The sequence below is a fragment of the Rhopalosiphum maidis genome, chromosome 4 (genome assembly GCF_003676215.2).
Source record: "Rhopalosiphum maidis isolate BTI-1 chromosome 4, ASM367621v3, whole genome shotgun sequence".
Lineage (NCBI taxonomy): Eukaryota > Metazoa > Arthropoda > Insecta > Hemiptera > Aphididae > Rhopalosiphum > Rhopalosiphum maidis.
This window is the reverse complement of record NC_040880.1, coordinates 43,840,777-43,854,623: the sequence shown is the minus strand read 5'-3', so window position 1 is coordinate 43,854,623 and position 13,847 is coordinate 43,840,777. Positions and strand designations below refer to the sequence as shown.

Sequence of the window (13,847 nt, the reverse complement as noted above, 5' to 3'; positions counted from 1 at the left end):
AACTACCTACTTCCCGTGTAATAAAATAAAAATATATTATTGTAAAATCAATTCATTTCGCTTCGTCTATAATCTAAAATAAGATTATTTACAAAAATCATTTTTTTAACGCGATTCACTGTATATTAATTTGATCGAAATATACCCAAACATATCTTAATACTGTCATTCGTCACTTATTACAATGCGTCAATGATTCACATCGGCGCCCTATGATGCACACCAAGGTTACATGTACAGTTGTACTTATATTAGTAGGTCTGTCGATATGGGCGATACGTGAATGTGAATACTACTTCTTCATAAATATAATGAGAAAAAAAATTTTTTTTTATGAACAATTAGTATGCAATTTAAAGTTTTTCAATACAATTTGTTTTATAGTGAAAATCATGGACAGCACAAATAACTGTTGTACAATTGTACTATTGATTAAGTATACATATCATATATGTTTATATACTTATACTTAAGAGGACGCTATACCCGCATGTGTTGTTTCTGTCTTATACACGCATAACATAGTTAAATACTGTTTTGCGCGGAACAACTTTACTCCCTCGATATTTATATCAAAATTACCAAAATTTTAAATTGTATTGTGAAGAACTTTACCTGTGTTGTAGCGTTTTAATTTTTTTGATAGTGGTAACCAATAATTTTTAATAATTAAATGAAAAAAACCTAAAATTCTCAAACCGATAACTTTAATTGCATTCATGTTATCAAAAAAATTAAAACGCTACAACACAAGTAAAATTCTTCAAAATGCGATTTAAAATTTTGGTAATTTTGATATGAATATTGAGGGAGTAAAGTTGTCCCGCGCAAAATAGTTTTTAACTATGTTACGCGTATATAAGACAGAAACAACATATGCGGGTATAGCGTCCTCTTAAAAGTTAAAATATTATACAATCTAAAAAATGACAAATCAATTACACTTATCATGCACAAATATTTTGTGTTTACTCAGAAATAGGTTGTATACTTCAATACTTGTCTATTGAAGGAATATAAGAACATATACAAATGTTATAAATTACAGAGAACGTGGTAATATTATAAAAGTACAACACACATTTTTTATGTATGGTATATTAATTCAAATATATTTTAATTTTACAGGAAACCATTCTCTTATTTCAAATCAATTTTTATATCAATTATTGTTCAATAAATAATTAAATAAAAAATATTTGATCAGTATTTTTTTCTATCAAATTATAACATTTTATTTTGTAAATTATTTAAAAAATGAATATAATAATTATATATTATTAAATGAACAATAAAAACTAGTTACCTATTTTTCGATACAAAACAATATTATAAAAATAAGAAAAATTCAATGCTCTAAGTAAATCAAAAATTGTTAATTAATTAATAAACAACTAAATGTTTAATGATTGTATCAATGGTTACAAGTTCAAACAATACAAAAACATATTAATATTTGAATTACACTGTACAACTGAATCTCATTCAGATTTATTGTTGGTATTTGATTGAGTCATAAGATCTTGAAGTTTGAATGATACATCTAAAAAGGAATTAAATTATAACTTAAGCATAATAAAGTTAATCTAGTTAATGAATTAAAATAAATACCATTGCATTCATCTTCTGAACAGCTTTCGTCTGGAGTAAACCGACATTCATTATTAAGATATGATTTAAGTTTGCCACTAGAAGCTAACATTAAACCTAAAAATGGAGGTGATGGTTTTAAAGGCCTGGTTAAATATTCTGGATGGAATTGTGTAGCCACATAATAAGGATGATCATCAAGTTCACATATTTCCATTCTAACTTTTTCTGTATCGGTTCCAACAAATTTTAAACCAGCCTTTTCTAGACGTTCTACAAAATCAATATTTACTTCATAACGATGTCGATGCCTTTCTTCAATTACTTCAAGTCCACCATAGAGTTTATCTAGATTAATACAAATTTAATTATAAATGTAACATTGATAAAATCATTTACAGTTTTTCTTACGTATAACAGATGAATTTCCTTTTTTGAAGACAGTAGTTCTTTTACCAAGCCTCATTGTTCCGCCTTTATTTTCAGGACAATGTTCAGGCATTTCAATTATCAATGGATACATGGTATTTGAATCTATTTCAGTAGTATCAGCATTTTCCAAGTGCAATACATTTCTATGTATGTTTAAGAATTTTGATGTTAATACAAGTTTTATAAACTTTTTACATACTATTATTACTTTAAAAATCACTTACCTAGCAAATTCAATAACAGCAACTTGCAGACCGAGGCAAATTCCCAAAAATGGTTTACGATTTTCTCGACACCATTTACATGCTTCTATTTTACCTTCAACGCCTCTTGTACCAAAACCTCCAGGTACAATTACACCACTAGTGATGAAAAATAAAACAATATATAAATAATTTGTTAAGTGTGTAAGATTAATTAACTTACTCACTACGGCATAATTTCTGCCATGCTTCATGGTAATCAACTGGATTTGATAATTTAGTTTCCGTTTCAAGATTTGCAGCTTCGACATACTATAAACAATAGATACCTTTAATAAGATGAATTGTTTTAAATAGAATATTAGGATATAAAAATGTATTACTGTAATAGCCACTTTATGGTTGATATGAGCAGCAGCATGGATCAAAGATCTAGAAACTGATGCATATGCATCAGTAAGTTGTGTATATTTTCCAACTAAAGCTATTTTTATTATTTTTTGAGAGTTGTCAATTCTGAAAATAATTTAAAATGCAAAATAACTAAATATTTAAATTATATACATATATACATTTTGTATAACAGGTTCAATAATGTATTACCTCTCTCCTCAAGAAACATTAAAAATAAATTAAAATTTTTTTAATTATCTTAGAGAAAATTGTTTATAATTTCAATATTTAACATATATTATAAAATAGTTAAAAATCATTATAACAATATAATTTTATAGTATACAAATGCAGTAAGCATTAACATATTAATTTTTTTAATTTTATCAATTATATAACATTAAACTTAAATTTTTAGTTTTAGAATAGAATTTATTTTATATACATTATAATTGATAAATTTAAAAATATTACTGAAAATGTAGTAATTATATATTGAATTATACTTGTCAGATAGTTTTTTCCATTGTTTCATAAAAATCCGATTATAAGCCACATTTATAGGAAAATTTAAACGATCTTGTAAAAATTCTAAAGCACCTTGATTTTCCATAAATAAAGGCACTTTATATATTGAATCCAAATCATGCATAAACAGTACCTAAAATAAATTACTACTTTAAGAATAAAAACAAATACTAATCAAATAGGTTAAAAAACATACCTGTCTTGAAGCTACATCACAGAAAGTTGATATTTTTCTTTTAACTTGTTCAACATTAGAACATGGTTTTGTACTTCTACAAATAACAAGATCCGGTGTTAAACCTAAACCTCTTAGTTCACGAACACTTGATTGAGTTGGTTTTGTTTTGTCATCTCCAGTTGCACCAGGCTATAGAACAAAATGTATTAGAAATTAAAAATATATCCTTAGAGAATATGAATACAAAACAACATTATTATAATAATTGTACATGTACCTGAAGAATAAATGAAACATGGGCACACACAAAATTTTCTTTTTTAACTTTAAATTGAAATTGTCTAAAAGCTTCAACAAATGGCATACTTTCTATATCACCAATTGTGCCACCAAGTTCAACAACACAAACCTAATAACATAATTAATACTAAGTATTCATAATTTAATACAACAGGTATATTGAGTGATATGTTTGATATAGTATATTTTTTGTACAAAAAAAGTTTGTTACAATTATTCAACATTTTTGTTAAATAAAATATTCTAAAATTGCTAAAATCAAATTTGCTACAACTTTTAGTTAATATTTAGTCTTGTATGTATGAGAACAAATATTCATGTTTATTTATTATTTATTTTCTAAAATGAAATGTATTGATAATTTATATGCAAATTATTATTTATTTAACAGATATATAAAAATATACAATATATCAAACATCACTGGAGGTAATTAAATATTATAAATAATCTTACGTCAGGTTCTACTTTATCATCGCTTACTGGTTGTTTGGCCACACGTTCAACCCATTCTTGTATTGCATCCGTAATATGGGGTATAACTGAAAAAAAATAATATGAATAATTTTAATGCTTATAATATATAAAAATTATATTAATAATCAATTAATATTTAAATTTTAAGAAATTATTGAACTGAAAATTATAATTATTTTCAAAATCAAAAGTGCATAAAAATAAAAAAATTATTTGAATAAAGTATTGATTATAATGGTGAAAATATTTTAAACATAATATTAATTTTATTTTTGGACACCTTATAAAGGAAGTAGCATTCAATAGATTCACAATAGGCATATAATGTTTTTAATTATAATTGCCCAAGTTACTAGAATACTTGAAACAAATATATTTAAGGAGATTCCATCCTGTGATTTTCTATCTTTGTATAACACACGCTTGATATAGTATTTTAGACATGTTTTTTTCCAAACATGCCAATTGATCTAATGAAGCAATAAGAATTCTAAAAACAGAATTGAATTTGTTGTCAAGTCTATTTGGAATCGAATTTCTCATAGCTTTGATATTTTTCTCCAAATTCTTAAAAAAATTATGTTAAAAAAGAGTAGTTGTGAAATTGCCATATTTTAACTTTTGGAGAAGTTAAAATTAAAAAGTAAAAAATCTGGGAAAGTCAATTTCAAGTAGACTCGATGACAAATTCAAATCCGTTTTTAGAATTCTTATCGCTTCATTGGATCAATTGGTATGATTGGCAAAGATTCTGTCTAAAATCCTACGTAGCGCGTACATTAGACAAAAACAGAAAATCACGGTATCAAATCCTCTTAAGTATTCATTAATTAAAAATAAAGATAAATTAGATAAGATTTTTAATTAATGGTTTTAAATTCATATTTATAAAAAATATAATAATATTCTTAATAGTTATATTATACTACTCTTTATAAATAATAGATAGGTAATCTTAAATTTTGAAGGAGCTTAATAATTTGTATGAATTTAATTTCATCAAATCATAATAAAATATAATATAAATCATTAATAGCAAAATATTTAGAAGCAGTAAGGATCAAATTAGTTTGTTTTCATCATTAACTAAGATAATCATTATCTTAATTAATGGTCTTTATGGATAATATTTTCTCATAATAAACTTGATATGAAAATTAAGACTAACCTATACTGTATTTAATTATATAAAAAGAAACTGTATCTTTTAGTAAATTGTGTGGTGGGTAGATATTGTCTTCCCACGCTTATTACATTACATACTCTATTTAATATCACACCTCTTTATAATAATAAACTGTTTTATAAAGAATAGTACAGGAATGATCCACATACCAACAAGTATTTAATAAAATAAATAAAACATTATTATGTTCGTGTACATTAAATTACATGTTCATGTAATTCAATTTAGACAATAACTTATTTGCAAAAAAAAAGTATTTACCGTCTTCTGGACAGAAAATAGTCATATTTCTATGCTTTAACCAACATAAAAAACTTAACTTACAATGCAGGAGTTACAAAAAATATTCTACCACCCTGCAAAATTATACTTATGATATGTAAAGACGGTTAATTATTTTATTGAGTGGTAACTGCTTTATTATTAAGCTGTCCAGAAATCAAGAATACCTTGGACTGTTTTTCCTAAGTAATCGCCACGTCTTTCCCGATTGATAACTTCCTGATATATTTTGCCAGTCGTAATGTTGTTCTGGCTATGTAAAGTGACATCTAGAAACCGTTCATAGTTGCCTAAATCTAAATCAACTTCACCACCATCATCCAACACATATACTTCACCTAGAAAGATAAATTAATTACAGATTTATACAAGCACATAACACAAAGTAGATAATTATAACGAGGGTCTATTAATATATATTTTCAAATTTTTTTTTTAGTAAGTACTCTAAAAATATTGTAGAATAAGTATTTTAATTTCAATCTAAGGGACTAAGTAGGAACATATACAAACTATTTAGCATATATTCCTGTATTTTCAATTAAATATGTAGGGATAATATATAAATGCACATTTATTCTATAATCAAAATTGTAGAATATACTGAAAAAATAAATAAAAATATATGATAAGTAATATTGAAGAAATCAATAGTCAACAATAAAAAAAAAAAGAGTATGATTATAAAGTATTTTAGAATTTGTTTTCATTGTTGAATTTGTTACAAGTCAATCTAAATTACTTAATTATTTATTTTTGAAAGCTTGAAAAGGCATTGGTTGTGTAATAAAATTCAAAATTATGTGAAACAACGGCTGAGGTAAGGATTTGATGTATAAAAGCAGCTATAAACTTTTGATTGTAAGTATTCGAAGATAATGATTATATTAAAATAAGGTTAAAAAGAAAGTGTTTTTCTAGCACATTTTTTAGACGATCATTATTAGTTATATAAATCCAAAATCTGATCTATTATACGCACACACCGTGTTCATAAGGCGAGAATGTCCCAGCGTCTATGTTCAGATACGGATCGATCTTAATGGACGTCACGTGGACGCCGCAGGACTTCAGAAGCGTGCCGATGGACGAGGCGATAATGCCTTTGCCCACGCCGCTCATGACACCGCCGGTGACCAAAATGTATTTCATGATTTATTATTCTTCCGGTCAAAAAAATTCGTAAAACGTCAAGCACAACCGGTGTAATACTAAATGTCAAGGAAGCGCGAAAAAACACACTGAACAACTGTGGGGCACGGAGGTTCGGGTGCAGAGAGCAGTACGAAAATTGAGAAGTGACAACGGTATAGTGCAAACTATGCACCACGTATGTAACGACGGACTAGTTATGACAGGAGTATATGGCGTTGCGACGCACAACCACGAAGTTTTACCGTTAAGTGCCCACTAGTCACCCAAGACCCAAAGAGGACGTCCTCTAAGTGCACGTTCACAAGAGGGAACGGATTACAGAATGCGAAGTTGACATTGTTGACTATCGTGTGCATGGCATTGTAAATAAATTGAAATAATTTATACTTTTAATAGGTGGCGGTGCGGGTCGACGTTTTGTTAGGCGTGCAAAAAGCGCGGAAAAACATAAACATTCATTTTTAGGTTATTATCTTAAATCGTGGTTACTATCATAAAACGTATATGATCTTAATGCCGGGTGGTAGTAACCATAGACATATAACAACCTGTCTCGCGGTAACATAATACAAGATAATGAGATAATCAGTGATAACCGTCAACTGATAATAATTTTCTAGTATTTTTTTACGAAATAAAATAGATTTTCTATATTTAATGCCTACCTATATTGTTATCTATAATTGAGTATGGTTAATTCGTTTATTTTGTGGTACGAAAGCAAAGTCCTAATTGTTTGATGTTTCGTCCCGCTGCAATATTATGATTTATGGCGTAATGTCGTTCGATTTTTTTTCCTACAGGTTTCTCGTTTGTGTATCGAATTAGTTCACTGAAATTATCTCTACCACGAAGGTCAAGGACAAACGTGTTCAAATGATAAGAAGTCTGATCAGCTTATTGAAATAAATATTCAAACATTTTCTCACAGTTTCTCCGCTACTGCAATTTCTGCTTTAGTTTCACTTGACATCTTCCCGTTGACTGGTAATAAGTCTTTCTTCGTAGCACACCACATCATTCGTATACCAAACATGTCTCAACAAAAAGTATGCATTTTGGGATCAGGAAATTGGTATGTACCGTTGTTGCTTTATTGATTATTTACATTGAATGAATCAAAACAATTTTCTTTGACGAACCGATTAATTGCTTTAAGTTTATCTACCTTAATATGTTAAAAAAAAAAATCGTTTTTATAAAAAATTGTATAATGAATAATTTAAACAATCACTGAATAGCATCACAATTTGCATTATTATAATTGTGTTTTATTGTGATTAAAATATTCTTAAAAAATTGTGTTTTGATCTTTGATAAATAATGATTTATTTTTTGATTATACTAATAAAATTAATACTTCAATATTTTTTTTAAATTGTTGATTATTCTACTATGCATGCAAACTATAAAAACATTTTTGTAAGGTCATCAAAAGTTCTTGAAAATTATTGTTTGACATGGTAGTATTATTAATACATTCAACATAAATGTATGTAAAATAAATAATAATCTTATATTTATAATAAATAATTATGAGAATTACGTACAATATAAAAACTGAGTTTTGGATTTTATGAATTTTTTTTTTTTAAGAGAATTGTTAAAATATTCGTTTATTCTGATAATATTTGTCTAAATTATTTTAAATCATGGATGTACCTACTTTATTTATATTATTTAAAATATTTTAAGTAGTATCCATTATCTAAAGTACCAAAATAGTTACCTATTATAAATTTAAGATAAACTTATTTTTTAATTACATAACTATTTTAAATAAATCTAAACAAATAAAATTATGATACTATTGTTTCTATTAATTTCCATTTATTTAAAAATAATATAGACAGTTAAGTAACCGTTATATTATATAGTAGATGTCAAGTGTACCTCTTTATAAAGTAGATCACTATTCACTATAATAGATTTGTTAAACTAGAATTAAATGATATATTGTTGTATACTAATGAAAACGATTCTGAGTGGAGTCAACTGTCTGTTAGTCTAAGATAATATATTAATGGATTACAGCGTGACAGTGAAATGAAAATGAATATTTTTTCAAAATTTGGAATGTAAAAGCTCCTAAAAAAATGATATTATATTTTAGTATATATTTTCAACATTTTTAAATTACTTTAAAAAAAAATTAATAAAATTTGTCGTTTTTTACTAGAAAAATTCAAAAAAAATTCTTTTTTTCAGAATCTAAAATATTAAATCACTAATTTTATTTAGCTTACATAGTTATGATATGAATCATATTTTTTTTATTAGTAAGTCATTGGTAAAGGTTTACAGTATTTTTGAATTTACATAAAAATACCATTTATTCGGTATCTTATTTAATTAACAAGATGTAATTTTCATACTAAAATATTTTTGATTATAACAATATTTAATCTGAAAAAAAATATAAATGGCTTATTTATTTTAAAATACAGATTAAAAAAATTATAATCTATACTTTATTAATGGAATTGATTAATAAATTTGTTGACTTGAATACAAAAATATATATTTATGGTAACTCACAATTTAGACATAAAATAACTATTTCTAATAAAATTTGTATAACAACGGTTTTATAATTTGTCATTTATTTAATTTATAGGGGTTCATCAATTGCAAAAATAATTGGTTCAAATGCAGCTCGTTTGGATTCATTTGATTCTTGTGTTAAAATGTGGGTTTATGAAGAATTAATAGATGGTAAAAAACTGACTGAAATAATTAACACTACTCATGAAAATGTGAAGTATTTACCTGGAAAAAAGCTCCCTGAAAATGTGGTATGTTTTTGATTAAATCACTATTGTTTTATATTAATATAAATTTGATATTCCTTAACTCCCATTAATTTTTATTTATAATAAAAATAACCTGGACTCTAATCAATTTACTCCTCCCCCCCCAAAAAAAAACAAACAATAGGTACTTAATAAAAATAGTTTATTGGACATTGAGTACTTCTGTTAACCTTTATGGTTAATATAAATAAAATAGAATATTAAGCAAATGTTTAAAGTAGGATTATACAGATAAGAAAAAATATTTAATTAAATAGATTGTACATTTAAACAGCAAACTTAATTATTGATAATTAAATATGAATTTTGGTGTTAATAAAATCACCTAATATTTATTTAAACTATTCTATTACTACATTAAATATCAACTTTTCTTAAGTTTAATTACCTATGTATTATTTATAGGACATAGGTTATATTCATTACAATTAAACAAATAGGTAATTAAATTTATGCAAATAGTATAAAATTAATTATTATTTTATTTTTTAACAGTATGTAAATATACGACAATGACATGGATTAAGGGCATTTAGTTATCTTCAATGTCATTTAATTTTTAACTCTCACATTTATTTTTTTGACTTACTGCCAATGTCTTAGCAATACAAAATGTATCATGAAATGTAATTTAATTATTGTAAAATATAAATTATTTATAGTTTCTAAAATTAATTATATTTACCAACTAATTATTAATTTATTGGGAACATTTTTTACATAAAATTGAATTTAGATATTGCATTTATTTATCAAACTTTACTTTATTGAAAATTGTAACAAGTTCAAAACAAATTTTAGGTTGCTGTACCTGATGCTGTTGAAGCAGCTAAAGATGCCGATATTTTAGTGTTTGTTGTTCCCCATCAATTCATACCAAAATTGTGTGCTAGCCTTGTTGGGTTCATAAAACCTACTGCCACTGCACTTTCTTTAATCAAAGTATAGCCAGACAGTATTTACAATTTATAATTAATTATTTAATGTTATTTATATATTTAAAGGGATTTGATGTAGCTGAAGGTGGTGGAATAGCTCTAATTTCACAAATTATCCAAAAACAATTAAAAATTGAAGTCTCAGTACTAATGGGTGCCAATTTGGCAAATGAAATCGCTGATGAAAAATTTAGTGAAACTACTATTGGTAAATCATTTTTGTATGAATTGTCAAAGTTATATAATCATTTATTTTTATTTAGGATGCAGAGATAAAAAAATTGGACAAATTCTTAAAGATGTAATCCAGACTGACTATTTCCGTGTTTCTGTTGTTGATGATGTTGAAGCTGTTGAAGCGTGTGGTGCACTAAAAGTATTTAACTTAAGTTTATTAAATAAATAATCTTTTATTATAATATTTATGTAATTTTTTCTTTTTTATACATTTAGAATATTGTGGCTGTCGGAGCTGGTTTTGTTGATGGTTTGAAGTTAGGAGACAACACTAAAGCAGCCATAATACGTATAGGTCTTATGGAAATGATTAAATTTGTTGACACATTTTACTCTGGAGCTCGACTTGGTACATTCCTAGAATCATGTGGTGTTGCTGATTTAATCACTACATGCTATGGTGGTCGTAATAGAAAAGTGTCTGAAGCTTATGTTACATCAGGAAAAGTAAATATGATTTATTTTATATCATAATTTAAACTTTTGTTTTGAGCTAGAAACCAAAGCTGTCATATAGTATACGGTCTACTGGCTACTGTTGGATGCAATGTACCTACAACTGGCCAGTTTTTACACAGGCCTAAGTTTATCTAAATACAGTTTAATCTTTTTTTTTGGTGAACACTTTATCTTGATGGCCTTATACTTTTGATTATAATACTTTGACATTTTGTAAAAGTATGGACTTAAATGCTCAGTACGTTACTTATTGTGCGAACTACAATATACGCAATTATACACTCAATATGTTGGCAAAACATTTTTTTTTTAATAATTAGTAGTGACAAATCAATCACAATTTTTTTAATTAGCTATTATGTTTTGGCAAATAATGAAAATGCCACATGTTTTAAGCGTGGAAGTGCTATGAATTTATGTCTACATAGGTATTGGTTAGATAATTTGAATTGTTGCTACACCGAATGAACTTAAAACAACATAATATTCATTAATCTTGACAACACATTTTTTAATTATTAATTTTTTTTAAATTATTTAAAATAATGATATGACAGCCAAAACCAATTTGATCTGTATTGAAGTCTGATTCTCTGATTATTTATGAAAACAATTTTTAGATGAATGTTTCAGATAATCATTTACCTTAAGATATATCTATAATTTTCATTCAAAATTTATTGTCATGTACTGTTATGTTAAAAATGTATAATTACACTTTTTCAATAACTTATGTATCTTGTTGCTTTGTCTTTTATAGTTATTTATTGTTTAATCATTATTGTTTGCCATGTTTAGATGATCAAAGTCTTGTTTGTTATGTAGTGTGTTAGAAAATAACGATGGCTGTTCTTTAAATCTTCAATAACATAATTTAATGGATATTTTGTTTACAACAAAATATTTTAATAGTTTCTATTTTAAATTAATTAGAAAATAAATAATAAGTAATCAAGAATAGTAATTATCTAGTTCATTATCATAAACTAATATAATAAAATAATGGTAATATAGGTATTAACCATATAATCACTGTCCATATCTGTATGTAAATGTTTTTCCAATAATATTAAATTAACTATTTATGAATTAGGAATAAAATGTATATTGAAAGAATACACGGACAAAATTAATTGAAAAAAATATTCAACCACACTTGAATTAATTATAGTTTATCTTATTTATGTATTACTACATATTTAGTCTATTGAGGAACTCGAAAAAGAGTTGTTAAATGGACAAAAACTTCAAGGACCAATCACAGCTGCTGAAGTAAATTTTATGCTCAAAAATAAAAACATGGAAAAAGAGTAATATTAAACATTATATTAAAAAAAAAAAAAAAAATTATATCATAATTTATTTTTCAGTTTTCCATTGTTTACAACTATCCATAAAATTTGTATTGGGGAATTAAAGCCAAATGATTTAATTGAACAAATGAAATTAAATACCAATACGTAAGTTATTTATATATTGTAGTCACCTAGCTATTAACATTTTAATAAATTATAGTGGTGTATTTAGGATATTTAATAAAAAAAATAAAAATAATATTTTTTTAAATATTATAATTATATATAATTTTTTTTTTTTAATTAATTTTTTTTGTAAATAATGATGAAAATATAAAAATGTATTTATAAAAAAGAATCAATATTTTGCTATAAATACACCACTAATAAAGTACATGCTAAAATATTTATGTTACCTAATAGTTAATAAAATAATCATAAGTTTGATTTGAAAGTAAAATTAATTATAAATAGTAAATATTGTATTTATTAAGCTAAAGTAAAAGTAATTTTCATTGTAACTCTTATTTAATGGTTTATTTTATAATTTAATTTTTTAATATGTTTTTTATTTTATTGCATATTATGAATAATTTAATTGTGGGATATTAACTATTTTTTTTCATTTGTAATTTATTGCATGTATTTATAAAATTTGTTTCAAATAATCTATTTTTATATTTTACTGCCTATAATATGTCTATGTATGATGTATGTATATTTATTGATATGCATTAATTATTTATAATTATTGTTGTTATTTTTGCCTAATTATTTTTAATCTTAGCATTACATTCTTTTTTTTTATATATAATTTATTTCTCTGTAGAAAACTAGCTTTTATTCCCTAAAAACTTTTTTTTAAACATAAGTTATATTTCATATATACCATTCATTAGTTTAAAATAAACTACTAAGTAATTAAATAATGTTTACAGGTCTGACAAACTAAATCTGGATAAATGTAACCTGTAGGAATCATATTTATTTTTTTAAATTCAAATACAAATTTAAGTTTTGTTTAATACATTTATACTGTTTTATTTTATTTTAGAAAAACTGATCAAGTTGATGGAGAATAAATGGGATAGATGTTCCAACATTGTAACATTGTTAGGTTGTCATACAGTATGATTTTATTTCTGCAACAGTTAGATACTATGTTTGTACAATATATACTTACAATGCACATCCAATATATCAAATTACATTAAATTTATATAATGTAGGTATATTTACTTGTGTCACATATGTTGTTTTAAAATGTTAATGTCTTTTTTTTGCACTACCTCAAACAAAAATGCACCAATTTCAAATGTTACCAAATTGTATTGTATTTAAGCAATTCATAAAAATATAAATATATACATAGGTTTTATTA

The 13,847-nt window shown here is 25.0% G+C and overlaps 2 protein-coding genes across 4 annotated transcripts; one reads left to right on the top strand and one right to left on the bottom strand.

Moving 5' to 3' along the window:
* Positions 1-1,305: 1,305 nt before the first annotated feature.
* Positions 1,306-7,171, bottom strand: LOC113559050 (CTP synthase 2). 2 transcript variants are annotated; one of them, XM_026964651.1, is made up of 12 exons: positions 6,556-7,171; positions 5,737-5,907; positions 4,081-4,166; positions 3,602-3,733; positions 3,343-3,513; positions 3,125-3,279; positions 2,609-2,741; positions 2,449-2,537; positions 2,247-2,384; positions 2,002-2,165; positions 1,612-1,938; positions 1,306-1,543 (listed from the first exon to the last, which is right to left on the bottom strand). In XM_026964651.1, exons 1-12 carry the CDS (start codon positions 6,719-6,721, stop codon positions 1,482-1,484), a joined length of 1,794 nt encoding a protein of 597 aa, XP_026820452.1. In that variant the 5' UTR covers positions 6,722-7,171; the 3' UTR covers positions 1,306-1,481. The 2 variants fall into 2 exon arrangements, with proteins under 2 accessions (XP_026820452.1, XP_026820453.1); XM_026964652.1 differs by having other exon boundaries at positions 6,552-6,699.
* Positions 7,172-7,324: 153 nt separating this feature from the next.
* Positions 7,325-13,842, top strand: LOC113559051 (glycerol-3-phosphate dehydrogenase [NAD(+)], cytoplasmic). Of its 2 annotated transcripts, XM_026964653.1 has the most exons (11): positions 7,325-7,436; positions 7,528-7,799; positions 9,342-9,519; positions 10,339-10,479; positions 10,542-10,683; positions 10,739-10,851; positions 10,929-11,159; positions 12,375-12,481; positions 12,542-12,631; positions 13,405-13,437; positions 13,521-13,687. In XM_026964653.1, the coding sequence occupies exons 2-11, from the start codon at positions 7,759-7,761 to the stop codon at positions 13,546-13,548; spliced, it is 1,104 nt and encodes a 367-aa protein (XP_026820454.1). In that variant the 5' UTR covers positions 7,325-7,436; positions 7,528-7,758; the 3' UTR covers positions 13,549-13,687. The 2 variants fall into 2 exon arrangements, with proteins under 2 accessions (XP_026820454.1, XP_026820455.1); XM_026964654.1 differs by lacking the exon at positions 13,405-13,437 and having other exon boundaries at positions 7,327-7,436; positions 13,521-13,842.
* Positions 13,843-13,847: the final 5 nt, after the last annotated feature.